Source organism: Pyxicephalus adspersus, chromosome 2 (genome assembly GCF_032062135.1).
Source record: "Pyxicephalus adspersus chromosome 2, UCB_Pads_2.0, whole genome shotgun sequence".
Taxonomy (NCBI): domain Eukaryota; kingdom Metazoa; phylum Chordata; class Amphibia; order Anura; family Pyxicephalidae; genus Pyxicephalus; species Pyxicephalus adspersus.
The window spans coordinates 1,708,216-1,732,065 of NC_092859.1; the positions used below are offsets into that span (position 1 = coordinate 1,708,216).

General features: G+C 40.6%; 3 protein-coding genes across 8 annotated transcripts in view; 2 read left to right on the top strand and 1 right to left on the bottom strand.

The window, feature by feature from the left end:
• Positions 1 to 8,771, top strand: part of LOC140322675 (chloride channel protein ClC-Kb-like) — a 22,444-nt gene extending 13,673 nt beyond the window's left edge. Inside the window, 11 exon segments of the mRNA XM_072399229.1 lie at positions 374 to 443; positions 1,579 to 1,689; positions 2,795 to 3,008; positions 3,087 to 3,220; positions 3,869 to 4,005; positions 4,328 to 4,373; positions 4,484 to 4,545; positions 4,882 to 4,950; positions 5,105 to 5,209; positions 5,436 to 5,522; positions 6,641 to 8,771. Of these exon segments, the coding sequence (XP_072255330.1) occupies positions 374 to 443; positions 1,579 to 1,689; positions 2,795 to 3,008; positions 3,087 to 3,220; positions 3,869 to 4,005; positions 4,328 to 4,373; positions 4,484 to 4,545; positions 4,882 to 4,950; positions 5,105 to 5,209; positions 5,436 to 5,522; positions 6,641 to 6,808 (1,203 nt within the window). The 3' untranslated portion in view covers positions 6,809 to 8,771.
• Positions 1 to 23,502, bottom strand: part of EPO (erythropoietin) — a 99,780-nt gene extending 76,278 nt beyond the window's left edge. For 3 of the 4 annotated variants that reach the window (XM_072399233.1, XM_072399231.1, XM_072399232.1), the window contains exons 1-2: positions 23,401 to 23,502; positions 23,192 to 23,319 (exon numbers count right to left, since the gene is read on the bottom strand). The gene's annotated coding sequence lies outside the window, so the exon portion shown is untranslated. Of the gene's footprint in view, positions 1 to 10,311; positions 10,456 to 23,191; positions 23,320 to 23,400 lie in introns of those variants that run through there. The other variant, XM_072399234.1, reaches the window with a different exon arrangement.
• A 24-nt stretch (positions 23,503 to 23,526) lies between these two features.
• POP7 (POP7 homolog, ribonuclease P/MRP subunit) overlaps positions 23,527 to 23,850 on the top strand; it is a 2,254-nt gene continuing 1,930 nt past the window's right edge. The window contains exon 1 of one of the 3 annotated variants that reach the window (XM_072403016.1): positions 23,527 to 23,586. The gene's annotated coding sequence lies outside the window, so the exon portion shown is untranslated. The other 2 variants (XM_072403015.1, XM_072403017.1) reach the window with 2 other exon arrangements.

The window sequence follows — 23,850 nt, forward strand, 5'->3', positions numbered from 1 at the left end:
ACTATTATTATACATTTATATAGCTCTGACATATACCGCAGTGCTGTACAGAGAACACTGAGCCAGTCCTATTAGTCTCTGTACAGAGGAGCTGACACTCTAATGTCTCCCCACAGTCACACACTATTATTATACATTTATATAGCTCTGACATATACCACAATGCTGTACAGAGATCACTGTCACTGCAAGTCAGATGCATCAGTCATTGAACTATAAATGATAACAGAATTGTCTTGAACCACTAGCAGGTTGAATGCTCCTGAAAAGATGAATCTACACACAGACAAAAGCCTTTAGTATGACTTTACATATAAATATGAAAGCCAAATTCTGCAATCATTGAGATTTGTTCATTTCTTTCTGTTCATAGTTCTTCATGCTGCTATTTGCAAACACCATGATCATCCCAGCCGGATACTTCTTGCCTGTGTTTGTATATGGTGAGTGACCCTTAGGATTTTACAAGCCCTCATTCTCGGTTCTCTAAATGCTAAATACCTTTTTGTATTCCTGTATTGTAGCGGTTGTGTATCCGCTGCATTCATCTCCTTCTTGTGACGAGGGAGACACAGGGACTGCATGTCCCATAAAAGCTGTTCTAATTTCCACTAGAGCTGGGACCTATAAAGTATTGAAATGGCACGAATCCCAACAGGAGGAATCTGCCGGAGGGTAACACAAAGGTGTCCAGCATGGAAACCATAGAGCTTTATTGCAGGACATAAAGAGTCAAGAACTAATCTGCAGTATTATTTTAATGCTTCTTACAATGTATGATGTTTGTCATCTGCATTGGAACAGAACTAAATGAAGGTAAAGGTCCCATTAATAATATCACAACTTCACAAACATGGAAACCGATAGGGGAAGAATGAGTACGGGTCTCATCTTAAATGTTTTTTTTTTGGGTAACATAAAAATGAGTCATGTCCTGAGTACAAATGGCTGCAACTCTGCTCAAGCTAATTGTTTCAGAAGCTTTACAGGCTTTGTGCTGACAGGAGAAACGATAACCCGAGCAGAGCTGGTGAAGTTGTGAAAGACATCTGCTTTTAGTCAACTTTTCTCAATAAAAATGAAAAGATTCCTAAAGCACTATGGGTTAGCTAAAGGCCCAGCCTGTTACTACCACAAGTTGCCTTTTCCTTGTTTGGTCATTATATTTCAGATATATAGTTTCCCCTCCAGTGGTTTTCTGTTTCCGGCAGTACAATCAGTGATGAGATAAGATTAATGAAAGTGAAGCGCAAATATGGCTGCAGCCCTGAAAAACAAGATTTATAAGTACACATGTATTTATGTACGAAGAATAAATATTGGCTTTTCAGATTCTAAGTAAATCCTATTAATTGCAGTGATCTCCCCAGACCCTGGGCGCACCACCTGGCAATTTTCAGTAACCACTTGATTGTTTTTGGGTAAATTACTGAATAGTTTGGTCAGAATACAAGGGCTAGCACCCACGTACAGCTTCTTCCCAGCTGGGTTTGGTTTAAAAAAATTCTGGCGAGAGTATGGGTAGTCACAGATGTTAAGGAAGATTCTGTGGACTGATCAGGTTGATGTTTGTGACAGGTGCCGGCCTAGGACGATTGTACGGGGAAATCATGGCAAAGATCTTTCCCGATGGTTTCATATCAGAAGGAATCCCCATCAAGATCACTCCAGCAGGTTACGCACTTGCAGGTAACACAACCCTTTGTTTCTAATGCAGACTCACACATCCCATATCAGTATTTCACTGTTCAGTTGTTTGCCTGGAGCCTAGCTTTACCCTACATGTGGATGTTTAAAGGCCGTATTTATCATGCATTCGTTATTCATTATGGAATATCTTGATTATTTGCTCCTCAAAATCAACATAAAAATGATATCAGAAACTAGGGGTATTTTTAAGCTGTGAACACACTTCCAATTATCATCGTTGGAAACAAACAACCGATGGTACGAAAATCATAAAAAAAAGTCACCAACGACGGCGACAAGAGAGGATTGTTGTTGGAAATGAACGACAGTTGCAGCAGATCTGATTGGCTGACGATCGTTTGTTATCTATCGTGTATTTGGTTGTTCAGTGATCATGCATGTTCTGAGCATGTGCAATGAATGAACGTTCTTTACAGGTGCTTCACTGTGTCCATGTGTGTATATATATATATTTATATATATATATATATATACACACACACACACCTGCGCCTAGGTATATCACTTCCTCTGGTGCATGTCACTTCCTGTATCGTTCAAACGATCGCATCTACCATGAAGTGTGTACCTAGCTTTACTCCTAGTTTCTGATATCAGTCTATAAAATAGCAGTGAAAAAATTAGCATTGTGTGTACATTGCCTGCATGCTGTAAAGGACTATCGTTAACTGTGTGGAAGCAGCAACCTCCCTGCAGAAGTCCGACACAGTCCCTGTGGGGTTTTACCTATAGCTCTGCGATCTGGAAAGTTTATTCTACCTGCAGCTCTGACCACCACACCTATATAGTGCCAGGGTCCTTCAGACTTTTCTACTCTGACTATGGCCAATTTCTAAGGAAAATGAGCTGTAAGGCTTTGAACACTTTTTGTGTGATTTTAGCAAGCTTAAACTGGATTGTAAACCTGGATGCTGGGTAGGTGTACAGGCTGCAATGGCTTCTGTAAAAGTGATAAAGTGATCACATGATTGGTTCCTGATCCATAGTGAGGGCCAAAGTTATCAACAACAGCGGCTTGCAGTCACACAGGAGTTAGGTGATCTTCGTGTTCTTCTCTTTATTCAATCTTTTCTCCTTCTTGCAGGTGCCGCGGCTTACTCTGGAGCAGTCACTCACACCATCTCTACAGCTTTGCTGGTGTTTGAATTGACGGGGCAAATGTCCCACATTCTGCCTGTCCTGATTGCTGTTCTTATAGCCAACGCCATCAGCCAAAGCTGCCAAAATTCCTTCTTTGACCTCATTATCATCATTAAGAAGCTGCCGTACCTACCCAAGCTGACCATGGGCAAGAACTGGTAATGCACATATCAGTCAGGTACTGGGGTAGGTTCTGGGTGGAAAAGAGTTGTAATTATATATTCCTTCCTTTACAGTGCCCATGACGTGTGTGCCGAGGACTTTATGGTAACCGACTTGAAATACCTGGTGAAAGGGTTTAAGTACAAGGACATCCGAAACATGCTAAAATCAACTGATCTAAAGCAGTACCCCATCGTAGATTCTGAAGGTTGGTATTTACTATATTTTAGCCCTGAACAGCCATGGGTCAAACCACCACAATAAAATCTTTGCTAAACCTTTCCTTGCTCGAACGACAGTGCCCACATCCTAACCCCGGCCCCTTGCGGGTTTGGGTCTGTGGCCATATTGATTGGTGAGGTTAGAATCGTACACTGAACTGAGAATATATCCAAAAGAAGATTGGGAACAGACACGTAAGCTTGCTCTACTGCAGAACAGACATAGCCTGTCCCTTCTGCAATAAAGCTCTGCCTTCTCACAGTTTTTGGTTTCTTAGGTTCGTTTACAATTTCATAGTGGACATAGCTACCCTAATCATAAAATGAAGGTCATGGTGGGTGGCATGCTGGGAAGTTCTCTCTACTACAAACAGACCTTCATACTTGGGCAAAAGGCCTATCGCATTACTTTGATGGGCTAAAATCTCCACCCTGTTCTGCTTTCTTTGGAGATCCATAGCAAGTGAAACTCCTTGGTTGCAAAGCATCCTTTTATTCTTTAAAAATGTACATATGGCCGCAGGGTGGCCAAACTGTAATTGTTTTGTAAATGGGCCCTTAGGCTGTGCTGCTGTGTTTTCTCTCACCCTACACCCTAAATATCACATTGCACCTTTTCTCTTTTCTTTTTGTAGAATCTAAGATCCTTCTGGGCTCAGTCAGCAAAAAAACACTAAGCAAACTCTTAGCAGATCAGCTTAGCACAGAACGCAGAGTCCAGTACATGATGAACCAAAGCGGCACCAACCTGGACAACAACCTGACTATTACTGTAAGACAACCATCAGGGAATAGGTGGGCAGAAGGGGTAAACTCTACAAGGCACTTATAGGAGTCTAGTAATAAACAAAATTGTAATGTGAATGTTACTATTTAGGCAGCAGCATAAAGGTCTCAAATATCTTATGTGCAAAATATTCTCAGCCATGCTTCTGAACCCATTGTGTGTTATCTGCAAGGGAGTCATTACTGCTAATATACATATGCAGAATTCATATATAATTCTAGAGATTCTCACTGTTACACTGCATCTAATATACAGATTCATTCTCTCTCTCTATTAATATATCATAAAAGTATTTTCTGTATTTCAGTCCATGGGAGAGTATTACACACCCAGGCCCAAGCTTTCCAGGACAGGTAAGATTTCTATATACAATTGGTAAAACTGTCCTTGGCATTTTAAGGGTAATATGAATAAGTAACTGAGGTTGTTTTCTTAACTTTGTTATGCTACTTTACCCTAACAGAGACAGAAGCTACAGAAACCACGTACAACAATCAGGACACTGTCACATTTGAGAGCGAAGAGGTAAGATGAATAATGAAGCAGAGTTGATATGGTTTGTGGAAGACAATAGACTGCCATTGAATTTATTGAAAAAGATGGCACAAGATACCCAACATTGATGATCTCTCTGATGTTGGCTTTACATATTACAAACAGTGAGGGGAACGGGCTTTTCTGGGGCTGTAATACTAATCAATCATGGAAGTACTGGGAGCATAGAATAATGATGTGGAGGTTATAGCAATCTAGAAAGAACAGAGTCACATATAACTCATTTCCTTTTAGGACTTAATATTGTCTGTGCTTTGGCTTCACACTGTAAACCAAACAATTCCTCATTTTACTTTCATGTTACAGACATCAAAGCCAAGAAGTGACAGCCGCAGGAGACGCTCAAGCAAATTCCGCAGTCACTACTTAAAGATGGTAAGAGTCTGTCGGTATTAGGAGATAACTTGCATTTACATGGGTGATACATAATACCAAAGCCAATCCCAGTATTCTCTGGGTTGAATGATGCCGCTCATCAGACTTTGGGCATTTAGATTCAAATTTCACCTTAACGACATTATGTTTACAGGTAGAGGAATGGGAGTGCCGTCAGCTAAATGAAGTGGTGCCTATGGAGGACCTGACAATTGATCCAGCTCCGTACCGGCTTTTGGAGAAGCAGACACTTTATCAGGTGAGGAAAAACTGAGGTTCATCAGATAATCTGGAGAGATCTTTGACCTGCATGGATCAGTTCTCTCATCTATATATTGGTTATTATTTACAATGCTTCTATTACTATTAGCGAGAATATAGCGTCAGACCATAGGGCTAAGCAGTAATCTAAAAAAATGATACAACCACACAAATATATGTTCAGTACCAAACTATTATCTATAACTTCTTTCTTTTCTCATTAGGTTTACGACTTGTTTAATCTCCTCGGTCTTCGGAGGGCCTATGTCACCCATACAGGAAGACTGGTTGGGGTTGTCTCCCTGAATGAGGTATGCTGTCACTTTTGCCACAACAAATGTTTACGTATGTGCATTCAGTAAACGGTAAATTTTACCCAACAGGTCTGTAGTCACATGTATATGGGTGCACATACAGTATTTCTTTATTTTTAGTTCTGACCCAGGGGTGGAGGTGGCTCCTGTGAAGTATTGGCACATTTACGACCTAGTGTGCCCTCCTCAAGTATTATCAGACCAAGGCTGGCAGCCTATCCCATCCTCTATGACTATAATACTAATAATATTACAGTCAAGGAACTCCAGCCGGAACATTTTGTGTGAAGAAGCGTTAGAAAAGGACTGTATACCCCAGTCATCAAGGGTCAGAATCTGACCCCATTTTAGTATTTTGTGAAGAACTGCAGGTGCGGTTTAGAAAAAGTCAGAAAATGAGTGTTTAATGAAAATCCAGGCCTGTATGTGGCCTAAGAGAATGAGAGCCTTGCTTTACAGCAGGGATGTCAAACTTTGGCCCCCAAAGGAATGCTAAATATGAACTGTAGTGGGCCCGCCGCTGCATTGAAATAGTGCTGCTACTACAATACCCGGCGTTATTCGCATCTATAGACCAAAGGCTCTCTGCCCATGTGTGGCCCCGCATTTTATAGACCCAAGTAATGCAGGGAATTTTAGTAGCAGTGCTAATTCAATGAAGAGGAAGTTCCAGTGGTGGGCCATTCATAAGATTTAGCCCGCTTCAATTTTTTCAATAAATTTCAAGGTTGGCACCAGACTTTGTCGAAGTTTTTAATTTTGGCCCACTGGATATCTGAGTTTGACACCCCTGCTTTAGAGCATCTAAAGTTTTTTGTCTTTCTGTTACCCAGCCTATAGTTCCACTGGCTATAGTTTCATTTTACAATTTTAGGAAGAACTCAACTTAAAAAAAAATAAGCTAAACCATTTCTTATTAACTGCAGTCCTACTGCCTTGAAAGACAAATTATAGTAGTTACAGGGGAAGATTGGGGAGATTGGACTCCTGAGTGCTCTGGTGTTTGAAATAAGCTTAGAAAAAACATGCCAGACGTCTGTAAAACATGATCAGCATCTGCTCGGAGCTCTTCCGTAACATGCATGCAGATCTAACTAATCTCTAAACTTTCACAGCTACATGATGCCGTTAATGGAACAGTGAAGGGAACATTTACGTCCCGTGTAACCCCTAAGACGGAAGAAAAGGATCAGGAAGACTATACTCTGCAACCTCTGGTCCATCTACCTTCAGAATACCAAGAAGAAGAAACCATCACTGCTCCGAAAACATCAACCACGTGACAGCAAACTTCCTTTGTGGGAGGGGGTTCAGACTGCGCACATAACTCCAAATGTAACCACATGAATACATAAAGTGTTATTGTACATTCATATTGTCTAAACGGAACTGAAGATTATGCTGGGAGAAACATATTTCAGTAATCCCAACAAGTGCCAGAAAGTAAAGCACATATCCCACCAACATTTGCAATCACAGGGGTCACATTTTTTATTGTGAGTCTGGACAAACGAGAAAAAGGTTGTCACACACTGGAGCAGCCGTTCTTTCCAATCCTTTTCCTTGCCTCTGACAAGGCAAGGATATAAATCTGATATAAATCAGTATAAACAGTAGGGAGTGCCATTGCCTTCTGATTGTTAAGAGTACTTTCTGCTGATTTATATTTACCTGTATTCTCCCCAGAAATAGGTGGGAAGAAGCTGTAGGCAGGTGCTGGCCCCTGTACAACCCAAGTTGTCACTGAAAAGTGCCGGGTGGTACGCCCAACTAAAAGGGTCTGGGAAGATGACTGTTGTAGGTGCGGGAGGGGGCAAAGAAGTGTCATACCTAAATGGGCTGGTCAATGGGTACTTGGCAGATATTAGAATATGTTTGATATCAGGAATAATCAAATATTTACCTAGTGGTGCACCCACCGACCTTTAAATCAGACCTATATTCATATAATAAAGTAAAGCTGTGCTAATAGTCCAGGTTGTATGAAAAAAGAGCATATACCAGGAATACCATACCTAAACAATAACTCCCTGCAGTGCTGGCCACATCCTACAAGTGTCTGGTCTTGTATTTTCTGCTAAAATTGAAGATTAGAGTTTAGCCGTATTTTCCCCTTTAATGGATCACATCAACAAACACCTAGCCCTTTAGGTGCCAGCAGTGAAGGGAGCCAACACCAGTATTTTCCCCAGGAAAGGAAAATACTTCAGCCTTTTAGTTGCTGACCTGCAGGGCTGCTAATTTACCTCAATATCCACTTATAGGGAAATGATAGTGTTAAATATATTCTAATATAGATACTGTAAAAGTGTACAATTAAGGGAATGAGTGGTGTTGTGGTTTTGTACATATTTTTTATTTATTATAGTAAGACTTGAAGTATATACATTTGTGAGGTAAATATGAAATACTGCAATCGAATGTTTTGGCTTTTAATAGAGCAGCGTGTTAAGCTTTAGATTCCTGTTCACATAGTTATCTCCAGGGTTGCTTGAATTTTGGGATCACCCCTAGCAATGAACAGCCAATAGGAATGCTGCCTGCTCCTTACGATGGCCTGTCAGTCACGGATTAAATTGCTTTCTGTGTAAGGAGCAGGCTGATAACTATTCAGAAGCGAGCAGCCTAAGTTATACCTAACAATGTTTGTTGATTACAGAGATCAATTGTGGTGAAAAAAAAGCACATTGAAACCTAAAATATAATATATTACAGCTCTCCATTCCTTAGATGTACTGGTTGGAAAATTTTCACCATTTTTCCCCCTTATGTTTCACCTGGTGATCCTGCCAGTAACATGCGTCTTGTCCTAGAGTGACAACATTCACTCTTTTTAGAAAAGCAGCCATGGTTGTCATGTCTAGACTTTGTTCATCTCTATTACATGGGGGGTGATACGATTAGGAAGTCACAGGAAGTGATGAGGACACAACATTTTCAACAGGATCAACAGCCTGAAAAGGGAAATGTAGCCACTACATCTAAAGATTGGTAAACTGCAATATATGACATTTATGTTCTTTGGTTCCGTTATACTTCCGTGACACATAGAACTGAATGATTCCTCACAATGACGTCTCTCCTATCACATCGTCTCAGGGTTCGCTGAATGTCATTTTGCATGAATGGAGATGATTACTGCCATGTTGCCTCTTATGATACTCTATAGTTATCTGGAAATCTTTTGTTTTGTATGAAATGTTAATTGCAAAGTAAATATTGTATAGAAAAACAGAATAAACATGAAAACTTTGAAAACATGAAAAAAAATTGCCATAGAACCATAAAGGTTTCCATTTGATATACATATCAGGTTTTAAATCTTGGTGTATGTAAATCTTGGTATACGGAGCAGGGGGGTGTACACATATAAGTTGAGCTATGTACACACGCTTGACTTATGCCACTGGAAATGATCGGGTAGAATGAACGAGCACTGTACACACAAGGCCATTTAGTTCTTATGAGAGGGGAAGACAAGCGAGGGGAACACTGCTGCTTCATCTTCCATAGGAAAAGTACAGTGGTCATCCTCAATCATCCGTTCATGGATCTGCCAGGACATATCAATAAATGACATCCAGGGACCGCTATATATACACTAGCTCCATACTTATTTCAAAGCTGCAGAATTTTTTATCAATGCTGGGCTACATGTCTGCAACTCACATCTCATGGGACACTGCTCCCGCTATATTAGTCTATCGGACATAAAATTATTCTACCTATAAAGTCTTTGAAGCTGGGTGGGAAGGTGGGTGGTGGTCCCATATTGAGACACAACTTTTATGTAACCACCCAAATACAGCAAGGGTGGTTAGTGAAGTGCCGGGTGGTGCGCCCATCTAAAAGGCCCCGGAGATATTATTGTGTTAGTGCAGCACTAGATATTTCTGAGCCAGGCCACAGTTGTCACCAATATTAGGTACAGTACTATGGGGGGTCCCAGCCCTAATTATTTAGGGGGCTTTAACTTTTATAGTTTAGCATTATAGAAATACTTTAAGATGGATTCACACCTAGACAGATTGTATAATAGACTTTATGGTGGGTAAAACCACAACGCATTGACATTATTATTTACAAACTGAGAATGATCACTCAATCCTTATTATAGCAGAAACAAATCCTCAATTTGAGCACTGAAATGACTATGTCAATATCTATTAAGCAGAATTACAGAACTGCAATGACGTTTACTGATTTCCCTGAGAGATATCCACCTATCCTTATTAAAACCAGGAAAAAAAATTAAAGATAAAAGGAAGAATAAAAAAATATAATATATCCCAAAAAGAAACAACTTATGTGTGAATGTATAAGATCAATATAATAGTAAAAAAACTGACTTCAAAAAGAACATTGTGCTATCTGTGCATTATATAACATTTCGAGGTTGGAAACCCTAATCCCGACTTTCTTTAAAAAGAAAATAATATTGCTCAAAACAAAAATATTGCAAAGGACAAAACATCTGAAACTTCCTAAAAAAGAAGACAAATGCAAGTATTTTAAAACTGGGGAGAAAATAGTAATAGACGTAAGACCTATCAAAAAATGAATATATTATTAGGATAAACCTAGACTACTTGTAATAAAGTTTCCACAAAATATCATTCTGCAATTTTCACAGCCAGTATTAATATGCATCCTATAACTAGGAATATAAGACTGTATATATTCCTGCGTATTCTATCCAGGGAATAATGGCGATAATATTTTACTTGGAGATCTCATACAGAAATGAGCATGTATGGCATACTTGGTGATAATGGCCCAGACATACCTGTTTACAGGTGTCCTACACCAATGACCTGTTCACTCTCATTGCAACTCCACGGCAATCTTCTTTAGCTACTGCCAGTATAGATTTCATACAGCAAGGCCACAAATCTGCTATATGATCCACGAATGTCAATAGGCAGTAGATATTCTTTTTGTAGATGTTTTTCAATGTGCACTTTTGACCTATAAATTGTAAGAATATGATAATTTATTATAGAAACACTTTGTTGGTTTTCTAAGCACTGTATTCTAAACTCAGTTGGGGCTGCTTAAAGTGTTGCAAAGTCTGGTGCATTAGATTGTTGATTATTCTACCAAAAGTTGCCTTGGCATTGTATTTACCTCAATTAGTCTTCTTCCACCGCATGTTGCTGGTTCTGTAAACCGCTTCTCTCATCCTGCACTGCCATGCCATGCAGAGCTAGGAATTGAGAGTACAGTCTGAATGGTATCAATGCGCTCAGCTGTGCCAAGTCATTAAATTTAATAAAGCTATTGATTTGTGGTTAAACCCCTGGATTTGGATACCTCGGTAATGGCAAAGAGAATTGATTTTAAAACAGATTTGGTCACCTACAGGCATGTTTTGCATTTATTAATGAGCAGCATATTTATGAATAGTAACTTAGTAAGTAAAACTGCTGTATATAGAGAGATAAATTCTGCTTCAAACACGGCACAACAGCATATGAAGTACACAATGGCTGGGAAAGCAAAAGAGCACTACAAATTATTTAAAGCTTCAAAAATACTGGGTGCATAAAGTCTTCAGGTCCATATGGACCAATGATAGTCCATGGAAAGTGTGGGGTTCCCATATGTCCTCACAATGGATATATATTGGGAGGGTCTCTGGATTCAGAGTATGTGTTCCTTCGTGTATTTCACTGCACACTGACACTTTCTCAAATGAGCATAGATGAAAAGCTTCATGCTTTGTAAGCCATAAGATTTCTGCTTTTCAGAAGGAACCCACAAAAACAAGGTTGTGGAACTTCTGCACAAGCAGAGAACACTGCAAACCTTTCCATATCAGAGTGCACCAAATGCCACCATTTTACACCACAAAAGATAGTTTTTATATTTGTGATATTTGTGAAGTTTAAGATATTTGATGACTTTCAATAATCTTATAATAATATTCTGAGTAAATAAAGCTTATTATGGACCGTTGAATTAAAAAGGTGAATCTTCTTTAGATTATTAAATCCTCTTTTCATTTTAGGGATAAAAAGAAGGAATGGGAGAATTTCTGCATGTCTGTAATCTGACAAGACTCTCATACAGAATTACTGAGCAATAACCTTTAAATAACCGGACTGCCCAAAAACTGCAGAATCATAAATGAACATATTCCTTTTCATATGGACGGGTAGCCGGATTAAACTATAGGCCGGCCTTTCTCGGCATGGGAGAAGACTTGAAAAAAAACTTTCAGGTGTTCATGGAACTCCAAATATAATCCCTTTATCCACAGCACAGTGTGATGGTCAGTGGGAAGAATATATTAAGACTCCAAATAAATCCCACCAGACCTGTGTCATTGGAAAAGGGGAGTATAAGAACCATAGACCCCGGCCATATCTTAGGCGATATTGTCAGTAAAATGTCACCAGATATAGGTGTGTTCATAACTAAATTCCTTTAACTACAACAATCATCAATTTCCACAAAGATCATTATTTTCAGTGATAAGAGACAATGGGAAAATACAAATCTCAATGCTGACAATGATGGGAGTTAAACACAACAAACACATGTTCCTGCTTTGCAAATTTGGCACATAGGGGCCCATTTATAAGCCGGTGATCACCACAGGGTACAGCCAGTGGTGCCTCCTACTGACAGAATTTGCATTGGAAGCTTGTCAGAAACCTGGTGATAGCAATAAAGTTTTGTGGAAAATATAATTAATCAAAATGGACTCAATTATTTAAAACAATCAATAAATGTTTCTCCATGCATGAACAAATACATGTACACCTAGGTTACCCTTAAGGCCCATCTTTTCAAACTTGTCTACCCATCTTCTTCTGTCACTACTTCCCATCATTACATATCTCCCCTCCTATTGTGTGATGCTTCCCCCCACCTTCTAGATTGTAAGCTCTTCTGGGCAGGCTCCCCTCCTCCTCCTGTGTCACTGGCTGTATCTGTCTGTCATTTTCTACCCCTATTTAATGTACAGCGCTCTGTAATATGTTGGTGCTATATAAATACAGTTTATTAATAATATTATTAATAATAATAATACACCTATGCAAATATATGGTGTTATGAGGTATTGCCAAGCAACCTGGATTATTTCTGGGGCCACTATTTTGGATAACATTTTTAAAGTTGTGGTTTCTCATTGTTTTGCAGGTGCTCCCTCTTTATCCTCTAATTCAAGGCAGTCTCATCTATATATGACCCAAAATATATAGACCAATTATATATATACACAGTTAGGTTCATAAAGATTCGGACAGACAACTTTTTTCTAATTTTGGTTCTGTACATTACCACAATTATTTTTAAATGAAACAACTCAGATGCAGTTGAACTGCAGACTTTCAGCTTTAATTCAGTGGGTTGAACAAAAAGATTGCATAAATATCCGAGAAACTAAAAAATCCTTTATTACACAATCACTTCATTTCAGGAGTTTAAAAGTAATTGGACAATTGACTCAAAGGCTATTTCATAGGCTGGTGTGGGCAATTCCATCGTTATGTCATTACCAATTAAGCAGATAAAAGGCCTGGAGTTGATATGAGGGGGGGGGGGTGTATGTGGAAGATTTTGCTGTGAACAGACAACATGCGGAGCACTCCATGCAGGTGAAACAAGCCGTCCTTAAGCTGCAAAAACAGAAAAAAAACATCCGAGAAATTGCTACAATATTAGGAGTGACAAAATCTACAGTCTGGTACATCATGAGAAAGAAACAAAGCACTGGTGAACTCAGCAACACCAAAAGACCTGGACGTCCATGGAAGACAACAGTGGTGGATGATGGCAGAATCATTTCTATGGTGAAACCCCTTCACAACAGCCAACCAAGTGACAACACTCTCCAGGAAGTAGGCGTATCGATATCCAAGTCTACCATAAAGAGAAGACTGCATGAAAGTAATACAGAGGGTGCACTGCAAGGTGCAAGCCATTCATAAGCCTCAATAATAGAAAGCCTAGATTGGACTTTGCTAAAAACTTCTAAAAAAGCCGGCACAGTTCTGGGAAAACATTCTTTGGACAGATGAAACTAAGATCAACCTTTACCAGAATGATGGCAAGAAAAAAGTATGGAGAAGGCGTGGAACAGCTCATGATCCAAAGCATAGCACATCATCTGTAAAACATGGCGGAGGCGGTGTGATGGCTTGGGCGTGCATGGCTGCCATGGCACTGGGACACTAGTGTTTATCCATGATGTAACACAGAAGCAGCCAAATGAATTCTGAGATGTTCAGAGACATACTGTCTGCTCAAATCCAGCTAAATGCAGTCACATTGATTGGGAGGCGTTTCATAATACAGATGGACCCAAAACATACAGCCAAAGCAACCCAGGAATTTATTAAAGCAAAGAAGTGGAATATTCTTGAATGGCCAAGTCAGTCACCTGATCTGAACCCAATTGAGCATGCATTTCACTTGTTGAAGACTAAACTTTGGACAGAAAGGCCACAAACAAACAGCAACTGAAAGCCGGGCAGAGCATTAAAAAGGAGGAAACCCGGCATCTGGTGATGTCCATGAGTTCAAGACTACAGGCTGTCATTGCCAGCAAAGGGTTTTCAACCAAGTGTTAGAAATGAACATTTTATTTTCAGCTTTTTAATTTGTCCAATTTACTTTTGAGCCCCTGAAAAAAAGTGTCAAAAAATTGTGTTAAAACAGGATTTAGTACCTCACATTTTATGCAATCTTTTTGTTCAACCCACTGAATTAAAGCTGAAAGTTCAACTGCATCTGAGTTGTTTCATTTAAAATTAACTGTGGTAATGTACAGAACAAAAATTAGAAAAAAGTAGTCTCTGTCCAAAATTTTTTGGAACTAACTGTATATATATATATATATATATATTTGGTTCTGATTTATTAATGCTCTACAAGAATGGAGAAGATAGACTATCATGTCTAAAATCTAAATCTGGTCCAGGATTTACCAAATAGCAAATGATTTTTCAAAAAATCTATTCCAGGTTTGCGGGATCACCCAAATTCACCCATAATAGTCTATCTTCTCCAGACTCGGAAAGCTTTAATAAATCTGACCTATTGGGTACTGAAAGATAATTTTGTGTATTTATTTTGCTAAGAATAAAGGTTTGTGCTATTTTATGTCTTGTCTGTAGATATCTATCACGGGGAAGGTAGGCGCACTTTGATGCGCTCCCTTTGTGTTTGTGGTAATCTCAGCCAAACAAAATTGAGTCATTTTTTCTCTGTACTGGTTACTGTTCAAATATTTCCATGTAATACAACAATGAAAGTATTAAAGCAATCCTGTGATCATAACATATCTAAATGTGCTAATACGCCATACATTCCCTTTCAGAGCAGCGATTGTTGGTAAAATCTGAAACCTTTTGCACCTAATAACATTTTTAGGAATTGTCTCAGCGTTCTGAGAAAACATCCCAAATAAATTCTTGCTCTGGAGTCACCGGACGGTCTACTGTTCTAAAACGTGAGATTATCTTGCTGTCGCCTCATACCTAGAAAAGCAAATTGTTTTGGGAATCCCAATGTCACAGTAGTGTCATTATGTACTTGCATGTATACAGTCAATATTGCAACTCAAAGTACAGGAAGTCCGTGACGCAAATGTGCATTCACTAAATGCCAAGATCACATTCCATATTATAAAAATAAAGAAAAAGTTCATAGTTATATAATTACAGTGAATCAGACACTTTATATTTAAAGTTTAAACATTTAGACAATGGTGATCTACAACATAAAAAAGAGATGGCAGTGACATTGAGCGCTGAGACCGCTGTTCCTGATTATTCCATTAGCTTTGCATTATTATATTTAAATATCTGACTAGATGACAATTCTGCATAGATTCAAATGATTCAAAATGGCCAAATCCTTAGTAAATCTGTAAACGTAACCCTGGTGATGGCTAATTGGTGAACTGCTGCATGAATAAATGCTCTTTTCCGGGGACAAATTCTGTGCAAACTGTTTATTAATATTAATATTGAACAGGATTTATATAGCACCAACATATTACGCAGCGCTGTACATTAGAGATTGGAAATGACAGACAGATACAGACAGAGACACAGGAGGAGGGGACGACCCTGCCCCAAACAGCTTGCAATCATTTATGTATTAGGCCATAAATTTATTGGTGGAAAGGAGGGCTATGATTAGGATTGTACTCCTCTAACTTCCTGGAAGTCTCTATACCAGTGTTTCTCGACCTTATTAACATGGGGGAACACCTTAAAAATTACATTCAGGTCTTAGGGAACCCCGGCTATAATTACTATATCCACAGCTTACAGTATATTAGTTTGGTGTTTAGTTGGAAGACTGACATTGCTGGAAAGAGGGAAGAATGTCACCCAAATATATCATTGGTATCAGACCTCATACACATACTCATTGCACATGGAAGCCCTAGCAACCTCTAGAGGAACCCTGGTCAAGAAACATTGCTCTATACATAAGTTACATTGATCAGTGCTCTCCCTATAAGTGAAATGATGTAAACAGAAGATGACACGTGGCAGCAGAGACCTGGGCATGCTTTGCAGAAAATGCGTCCACACCACACCAAGGAAAAAGTGTATGCAAACCCCCAAAATTATCTTTTTTATTTGTAGCCTTCAAAATAAATATTTTTGGACCATAAAGAATGACACTAAACCTCATTACTTGCTCTTTGCAGTATTATCTCAAGCATTGCTTTTATTCCTATCCTCTATTATATTGAGATGAGGTGTACTGTAGTCCTTACACACTCCCTGTCCTTGTGTGACAAAGCTGCTTCCCTAAAGGAATAGTATGGTGATGTAGGACAGGAAGTATGTTACTGAAAAGATCACCAGGTGAAAACAAATAGAAATGCAGCCACCACATGTAAAGAAAGGGAAGTTGCAATTTATTACATTTTTGTTTTTGGGTCAGGTACACTTTAGGTTCTGCTTTAGGGGGCCTTAGGGTATAGGGGCATTGAAGGAAAAAAATACAGAAAACCCCCACTATACTCACCTGTCCCTATTATGTCGCAGAGCACTGCTATTTTCTTCCTCCCTCTCTTGGGCCAGGCCACATTGACGTAAATCCCATTCGGGTGTGCAGGAGTTAATTCAGTCCCAGCAACCGTAGGGGAAGTCGGGATTGCCGCGTATCCTGGCAACCCATGCACAGCACTTTTGGCAATTATTATTATTTATTAGTATTACTCATTTTAGGTCATTTCAAGGGCCAAGGGGGCGTTCTTTGCGTCTGGAGAAGAAGGTGTAAAATCCCCGGATAAAGGGTTTCTTCACTGTAAGGTCTGTGGAAATGTGCAATCCATTCTCTCAGGAAGTAATTTTAGCATTTTAAGAAAAAGCTGGATGATTTCTAGACTTCTAGATATAACTAGAGATTAACATTTAAAACAATGACACCAAAGACTATTGATCCAGGGAACATCCGATTGCCTCACAGGATGATGAAGAAAGTTTGCAGTAAATGGAACCAGGCTTTATAAGAGGCCTTCCTCTGGATCAACTCTATATGTCTATATGGTTTTATCTGGAATATGCTGGTTTCTCGTATGTTTATTTATTGGTCTGGTGGTGGAACTTGGTGGACTTGTGTCTTTTTTTCAACCTATGTAACTTTGAACTTTAGTTCCGTTTTGCAAACTTTACTGACACGAGGAGAGAAAGTTTTCAACTCCATCACAGACCACAGCCAGGGATCTCTTTTTCTGATAGACTCTGATGTCCATTGCTTTCAGACATGCAGGAAAGATTGGGTGCCATCCGGCAGCCTAGACTAGAGCCAGACTGTGAGCAGTGTTATGATACCTATCTGGAGGACGAAATTTTATTGTAATTAATGTCACCAGATGAGAAGAGTCATATCAAAGGTTCTGGTTTTCCTGGCCAAATATTCTCGTTCCAGTATAGAAGTCCTTGTGGCCTAGACAGATAGGAGAGAAGACAATTGGCCTGGGAAATGGCCTGTTTACATCTTGCAGGATGTTTGTCAATGTGCTGAGATGTCTGGCTAGCTCGGGGCTCCTCAGACTGGGTTGGGTCCATCGAAATAACTGTGCCTTCAGTCATCCCTCCCAGACAGCGAGCTCTTTATCTTGATTATTCATTTATTATTCTTGTATGGCTTCATTTGGCAAGTTGCTTTTACAAAAATATTTTTCCATGATATGCTATGCTAGACAGAAAAGCTTTTTCTTAAACTGATTTTACACCGCTCAGTGAGTTAGGCTTTGTTGGTTGTGGTGCAGTTACTACTTCTTCATGCCAGTGAACTGGTGCCTTAAAGGAGACTCTACAAATAGCCCCATAGAATATGAATAGGGGTGGCAGTACAATACCGTCACTAGAGCCTGCTAATAAATCTGCAGACGCAAGGTGCCAGGAGTTGTGCGGGATCGATCGATCGATCCTGAGGTAGGTCTGAAGTTGCCCTAAAGGTTAATAAAATTCTCTTTTCAAATCCCAAATGCAGTTAGCAGAATTTCTAAACAGTTTAACAATTCCTGACAACCATGACAACAGTAAAGGATGAAAATCTAAGAGTTACTAATATTTACTGTCCTATTTGGGCAGAATTTGGCTAAATACCATGTGTTGTGGGCAAAAAAAAAGCTTATTCAAATGAAAAACAGGGACTAGTTGAGTGCACCTAGATAATGTGTTATTGGAAGTTTGAAGAGGAAGCGTCTCCGAGGTTTGTGAGTGCAGCTGCACACTGCCAGGAACAATTACTATTATTAATAAATAGGGTATATATAGCACTAACATATTACGCAGCGCTGTACATTAAATAAGGGTTGAAGACAGATACAGACAGTGACACAGGAAGAGAGGATCCTGACCAGAAGAGCTTACAATAGCACTACATGCAATATATATCAGACTCTCCCAAAGTTTTTAATATGAGGGAACCCTTGAAAAATGTTGTGCCTTAGGTGATCCCCTTCTATAATTATTATATCCACAGCTCACAGTATAATATCATGGTTGACATTCTGTGAGGAGGGAAGAATATCACCCTTTAAGATAAGCCAAAAAGATGGCTGTCACTTAAACTGACCTGAGAGGCACAAATAGTTCAATGCTAAAGGAACCCCGCACAACTTCTTAACACTCACTGAGCAATTTATTGGAAACACTTTGATCATTCGGGATTAGGCCTCTCTTTGCACTCATTATTCATGATTCTTCTTGGATTCACCATTTGACAGATTCTGCTCCATGTTGACAGAATTGCCATGTTATTTGCACATCCATGCTGTGAATTTCCTGTTCTTCCACATCTTGAAGATGATTCCGATCCCGTGATGGGTCTTGTGTGTGTATTTGTCAGCAGAAACTGAGACTCCTAAGCCCAGACTACATTTTTCTAGTTTTGGTGATTCTGCGCTCACTGCAGCGTTCAATTTCTGTTCTTGCCTGACAGGAGTGGACCTGACTTGGTCAGGTCAAGGTTCGCCATGGTCTGCATTCCGATGTATATTTCTGCTCATAATTTTAAAGATTAGGTGTGTGAGTTATCCTGTCAGCTCCAGTCTGTCCATGACCCCATTGAAGGGGTTGTCAGCAAAACTGACTCTTGCTGAATGTTTTTCATATTTTATACTATTCTGAGAAGACTCCGGTGACTTTTCTGCATCTTGGTCATACAGAACCACTCACAGCAGCCCTTTTACAACAAACAATCATGTCATGGTACGAATTCCTGAGCTCACATTTTTTCTTCTTAATTTTTCCTGAAACAGCAGAGATGAGCTTGTTTTATTGTATCTCCAGACTCGGGGCCTTTGTGCCGACACCATTAGGGTGGCAGACAACTTTTACATGCGGCAGAACATGGTTCCTGGTTTCTACCACTCTTCTGGGGAGCCCACAACCAATCTACAGTCAGCATGGCCGACAGGAAGTACAGCTGTTAGATCCATTTCTCAGCATAGCACTCGGCTCTGAGGGCTTTTCACAGCTGTCAGATTCCAGCATGCTGTGCAGAAGTAAACACTAAATCAATTTAATTCATACTCTGTATTATAAGGCAGAATAACAGGGGAGATATTAGAGGTCTCCCCAAAGAGAACCTGTAACCTGCACAATGTTAACCCATAAGGGGATTTTAGGCCTCTCTGAGAGAGTATATCAGCTGGTCAAACAGATTTAAAGAAATGTTTACAGCGCTGACAATCCAGATCACCTCCATCTAAAGCTTTGTACACATATCAGGTAATCATCAAATGCATCTCAGATGAATACCTAATATGTGTTTAGTGTTCCTCCAACATCATATATCAATCCACCCTGGTAGATTGATGAATAATCAATAGGGAAGGGCTGCTGTGCATTCCTTGGAGAAAAGCACATACCCCACCCCATCCCCCAATAGAATGGAATTGTGTTGTGTGTATAGTGCTCATTTATTCATCACTGGAAATTATCACAAAAGCTTGTTTCCAGCAACAAAAATCTGACATTCATCTGATGTCTGTATGGGGCTTACATGAAATAGGCTGTGATAATTAATATCTCCACGTAAGCGGGAATAAAGTAGAGCAGTCTGGTAATATCACGTAACAGATGTCACCAAAGTAAGGGAAACTCAACTAAAACAAAAGTAAGAATTGCACATGATGTAAGAAAACAACTAAACATGAAAATCCAAGGTCTAAGACATGTAACACTCCCTGCAAAGTGTTTGTAGAAAAAAAACTGATGGAAAAGCTTTAAAAATGTACAAAATCATTGTAAACCAATAAATACATTTTATTAGATTATTTACACCTTGTTAACATTCTATCCAGAGCAAAAGTCAGAGTTGTCACAATGAGGATTGTAGATTGACATGCGCAGTCACTCGGCCACCTCACAGCCCAATTCTTTGCACACTGCTGACATCTAGTGTCTGTTTTATGGAACACCAACTGGAGTTTCAGCTTAAAGAGGAACTAAACTGAAAAAGTGCAATCCCGCAGGGCAGTCTGATTCATCCTAGGCGATCAAGAATTAGGGGGCGGTGCTGCACTTTATTTTTTTAAAGAAAAAGGGTGTTGCACTTACAAAAAACAAACAAAATTGAATTTTTACCTTACATAAAAGGGTTTTCCACCCTTTTATGTAAAGTGAAATTTCTGGGTTTAGGTACACTTTAAGGCTAAACACAACGCAAGCAACTAACCACAAAGGTAAATCCGACATAAGTGTACCAGCCACATGATTTGTATTCTAGTAGCTAGTCCTAAGATATGGGAAACAACTAGGTTTGTTGCTTATGTTTAATGAAAAAAAGGTCACTTTCCTTCCAATACCAAAGGTGAGCAGCAGAATGGTAAGGTCATCCTCCTGTCAGCTTGCTCCCTGTAAACACATGTGCTGCAGCAGGTCTCATTATCTCTCAGTTCTTTCCCTCTTCTCCCAGGGTGCTGCCTTGTGTTATAAAAGGCTGATACCAAGCCAAGCTCAGGTACTTGCTGCAAATAAAATGAGTGTGAGTAATTTAAATGAACACATGGCTGTATCAATTGATTTATTATTTTTAATAAACAGGATTATTATAGCACCAACATATTACACAGCGCTGTACATTAAATAGGGGTTACAAATGACAGACACAGGAGGAGGAGAGGACTCTGGCTATTAACTTCTGGTGAACGTGGCTCCACTAAAGTTTTCGGAAACTTCCAGGTGTCCACAATTCCTACACCCCATTGACTTGTATAATCCAGCATTCTGCATGACACTGCTGTGTCCTATAGCAATAAAGGAGCCCATGGGATGAACCACGGCACACAGCAGGGGACGGGAAACATCAGAAACACCACCGGAGATATCAGATTCTGCAGAATCTTCTTCTGCTGGCTTCTTCAACATTGCAGCAAGGCACGTCTGGTCTTCTCTTCGTAAAAATAAAAATTAAAGCATAGAAATCTTGTGGTCCGCTACTGACACCCCCCCCCCCCCCCACAAGGTAGGCAACTGGGCTCACAGGAAGTGGGATGGATGATGGACGATGGGTTGGAGTTAGGCCAAAGCATTCATTTTTTTTCCAAATTTTGGATGCGGTGGGAATTGGTTAAAGAGAACCTGTCACGAGATCAAAGCTATTTATTTCTGGGTACAATTAAACTTTATTCAAACATAATCCCCCCCACCCTGGGCTATGGAATTATTTACCTATTGCACATTTATGGGCAACACTTTCAGGAGCAGATTTGATATGTAAAGGAAAAGTTTTGTTTTCTTGGGTTGACCCTCAGTGGCTTGTAGTTGTATTTGTGCTTATTGCACAGAAGTTGGAATATTCTGGGCAGACAAGGCAGAGAAGTCAAGCCAGGATAATGATTTCAAGCCTGATAACGGCATGGCACGGTGCATTGTGGTGACACTTGGGCGTGGCTTATTGCCAATTCTTCCAAATATCTGGCAGACACATTGTAGACAACCTCTGTCTGAGCACCTGAACATCGCCCTCCAACCTTGGGTGACTTCCAACAAATCTGCAAAAAACAGCTCACCAAATAATAGTTCTCGTAGTCTAATGATTTAGAGGAATGGGTGCTCAAAACCCTTCACCACTGTTTGTCAACCAGGGTTCCTCCAGGGGTTGCTAAGGAAGGGGCCCTTCTCTTTGAAATACAAAAAAATTATATGAAAGATTAGCCACCCTTTAATATAATGATAAAAATGTCATGATTGATCTGCTTTAATATCATTGCCTGAACACTCACAAACTTAGACTCGTATGTAAACAGTTGTGGCAATCTGTGTCACTAGAGGGCAGCACAACGACTCCAACATCAGCTTCCCTTTTAAAGGAAAACTACATGTCCCATGATTCTTTGCACTGTGTTTATTGGATGGGAGGGGTCACACTTGTAGGCCCAGCTCTGTACAGAATGGGGTGGCTACAAAGGAAGTCATTCCGAATGGAGCATGAATTGTAGCCACAGGAATGAAGGATATGGGGCTCTCTGCAAAGGATAGAAAGGGATTATAAGGAGTTACTGGACACAGAACACGAGGAAGGATTGTATTATTGGACTTTGGTTATTTTAGGACACCATCATTTTAATATTTATCTTTTATGACATTTTAAGTCAATGCTCTTTGTGACCATGAGTACATGCTGCACAGGGGACCAGGCCGAGACCCGGGGGCAAGTCCCAGATACGGGGGCCCAGGCCGAGACCCGGGGGCAAGTCCCAGATACGGGGGCCCAGGCCGAGACCCGGGGGGGCCCAGGCCGAGACCCGGGGGCAAGTCCCAGATACGGGGGCCCAGGCCGAGACCCGGGGGCAAGTCCCAGATACGGGGGCCCAGGCCGAGACTAGGGGGCAAGTCCCAGATACAGGGGACCAGGCTGAGACCCAGGGGCAAGTCCCAGATACAGGGGCCCAGGCCGAGACCCGGGGGCAAGTCCCAGATCAGGCTGAGACCCAGGGGCAAGTCCCAGATACAGGGGCCCAGGCCGAGACCCGGGGGCAAGTCCCAGATACAGGGGACCAGGCTGAGATCCGGGGCTAAGGCCCAGATACAGTGGACAAGGCCCCCATTGGGGAAACAAGGCCCATGCTCACACAACCCCATGATTACTTATAAATCTGGCAGGATGGTCACATCTCTCTATATGAGCGGTTCTACACACCGCCATATTGGCTCTATTTCTCCATATTTTACCTTTCACTCATATCTGTATCTCACTGACATATTCACTCTTCTTCTTCCAAGGTGTACACGGTCCTGTCACACATGCTCCTGTCCATATCCTTCATCCATAGCTCTGCTTTCTCCATCACACTTGAGGGCTATGTGAGTAGACAAGCCGGGTTAATTGACAAATAGTAAAAACGGCTGGCGCCTCCCTTAGCTATCGCCTCAGATCTTACCGTCCTTCCCGCCACTTTTTTTTCAGTCACCTGACACTGCGCAGCTTTCTCTCCACAGCAACAACGAGCTCGCGCTGAGGAGGCAACAGGTGGGTGTGTCCCTGAGCTAAAAGTCCATTGGCCGGCGCCGAGTAGTAACGCGCCTGCGCTGTGAGTCACGTGGCTGTAAGGCGCCGGCGTGGAGAGGTGGGATATAGTGCTTTGACCGGTTGTGTGACTTCGGGACTGAGTCGGTGACCGGGCTCGTTTTGTCGAGACGTGTGATTACAATCATGTAATCTGGTACTTCCAGATCACGTGGCTGTCCCTACCTATGGAATGATGTGTGTTATGGGGAGAGGAGGGAGAGGGGGCCTGGGCTGGGAGAACTTCTTCCGGAGATATGTGATTAAGGTGCAGGGAGGGGGGGCTGATGATGATTGTGCAGGGATGGGGGGGGCTGATGATGAT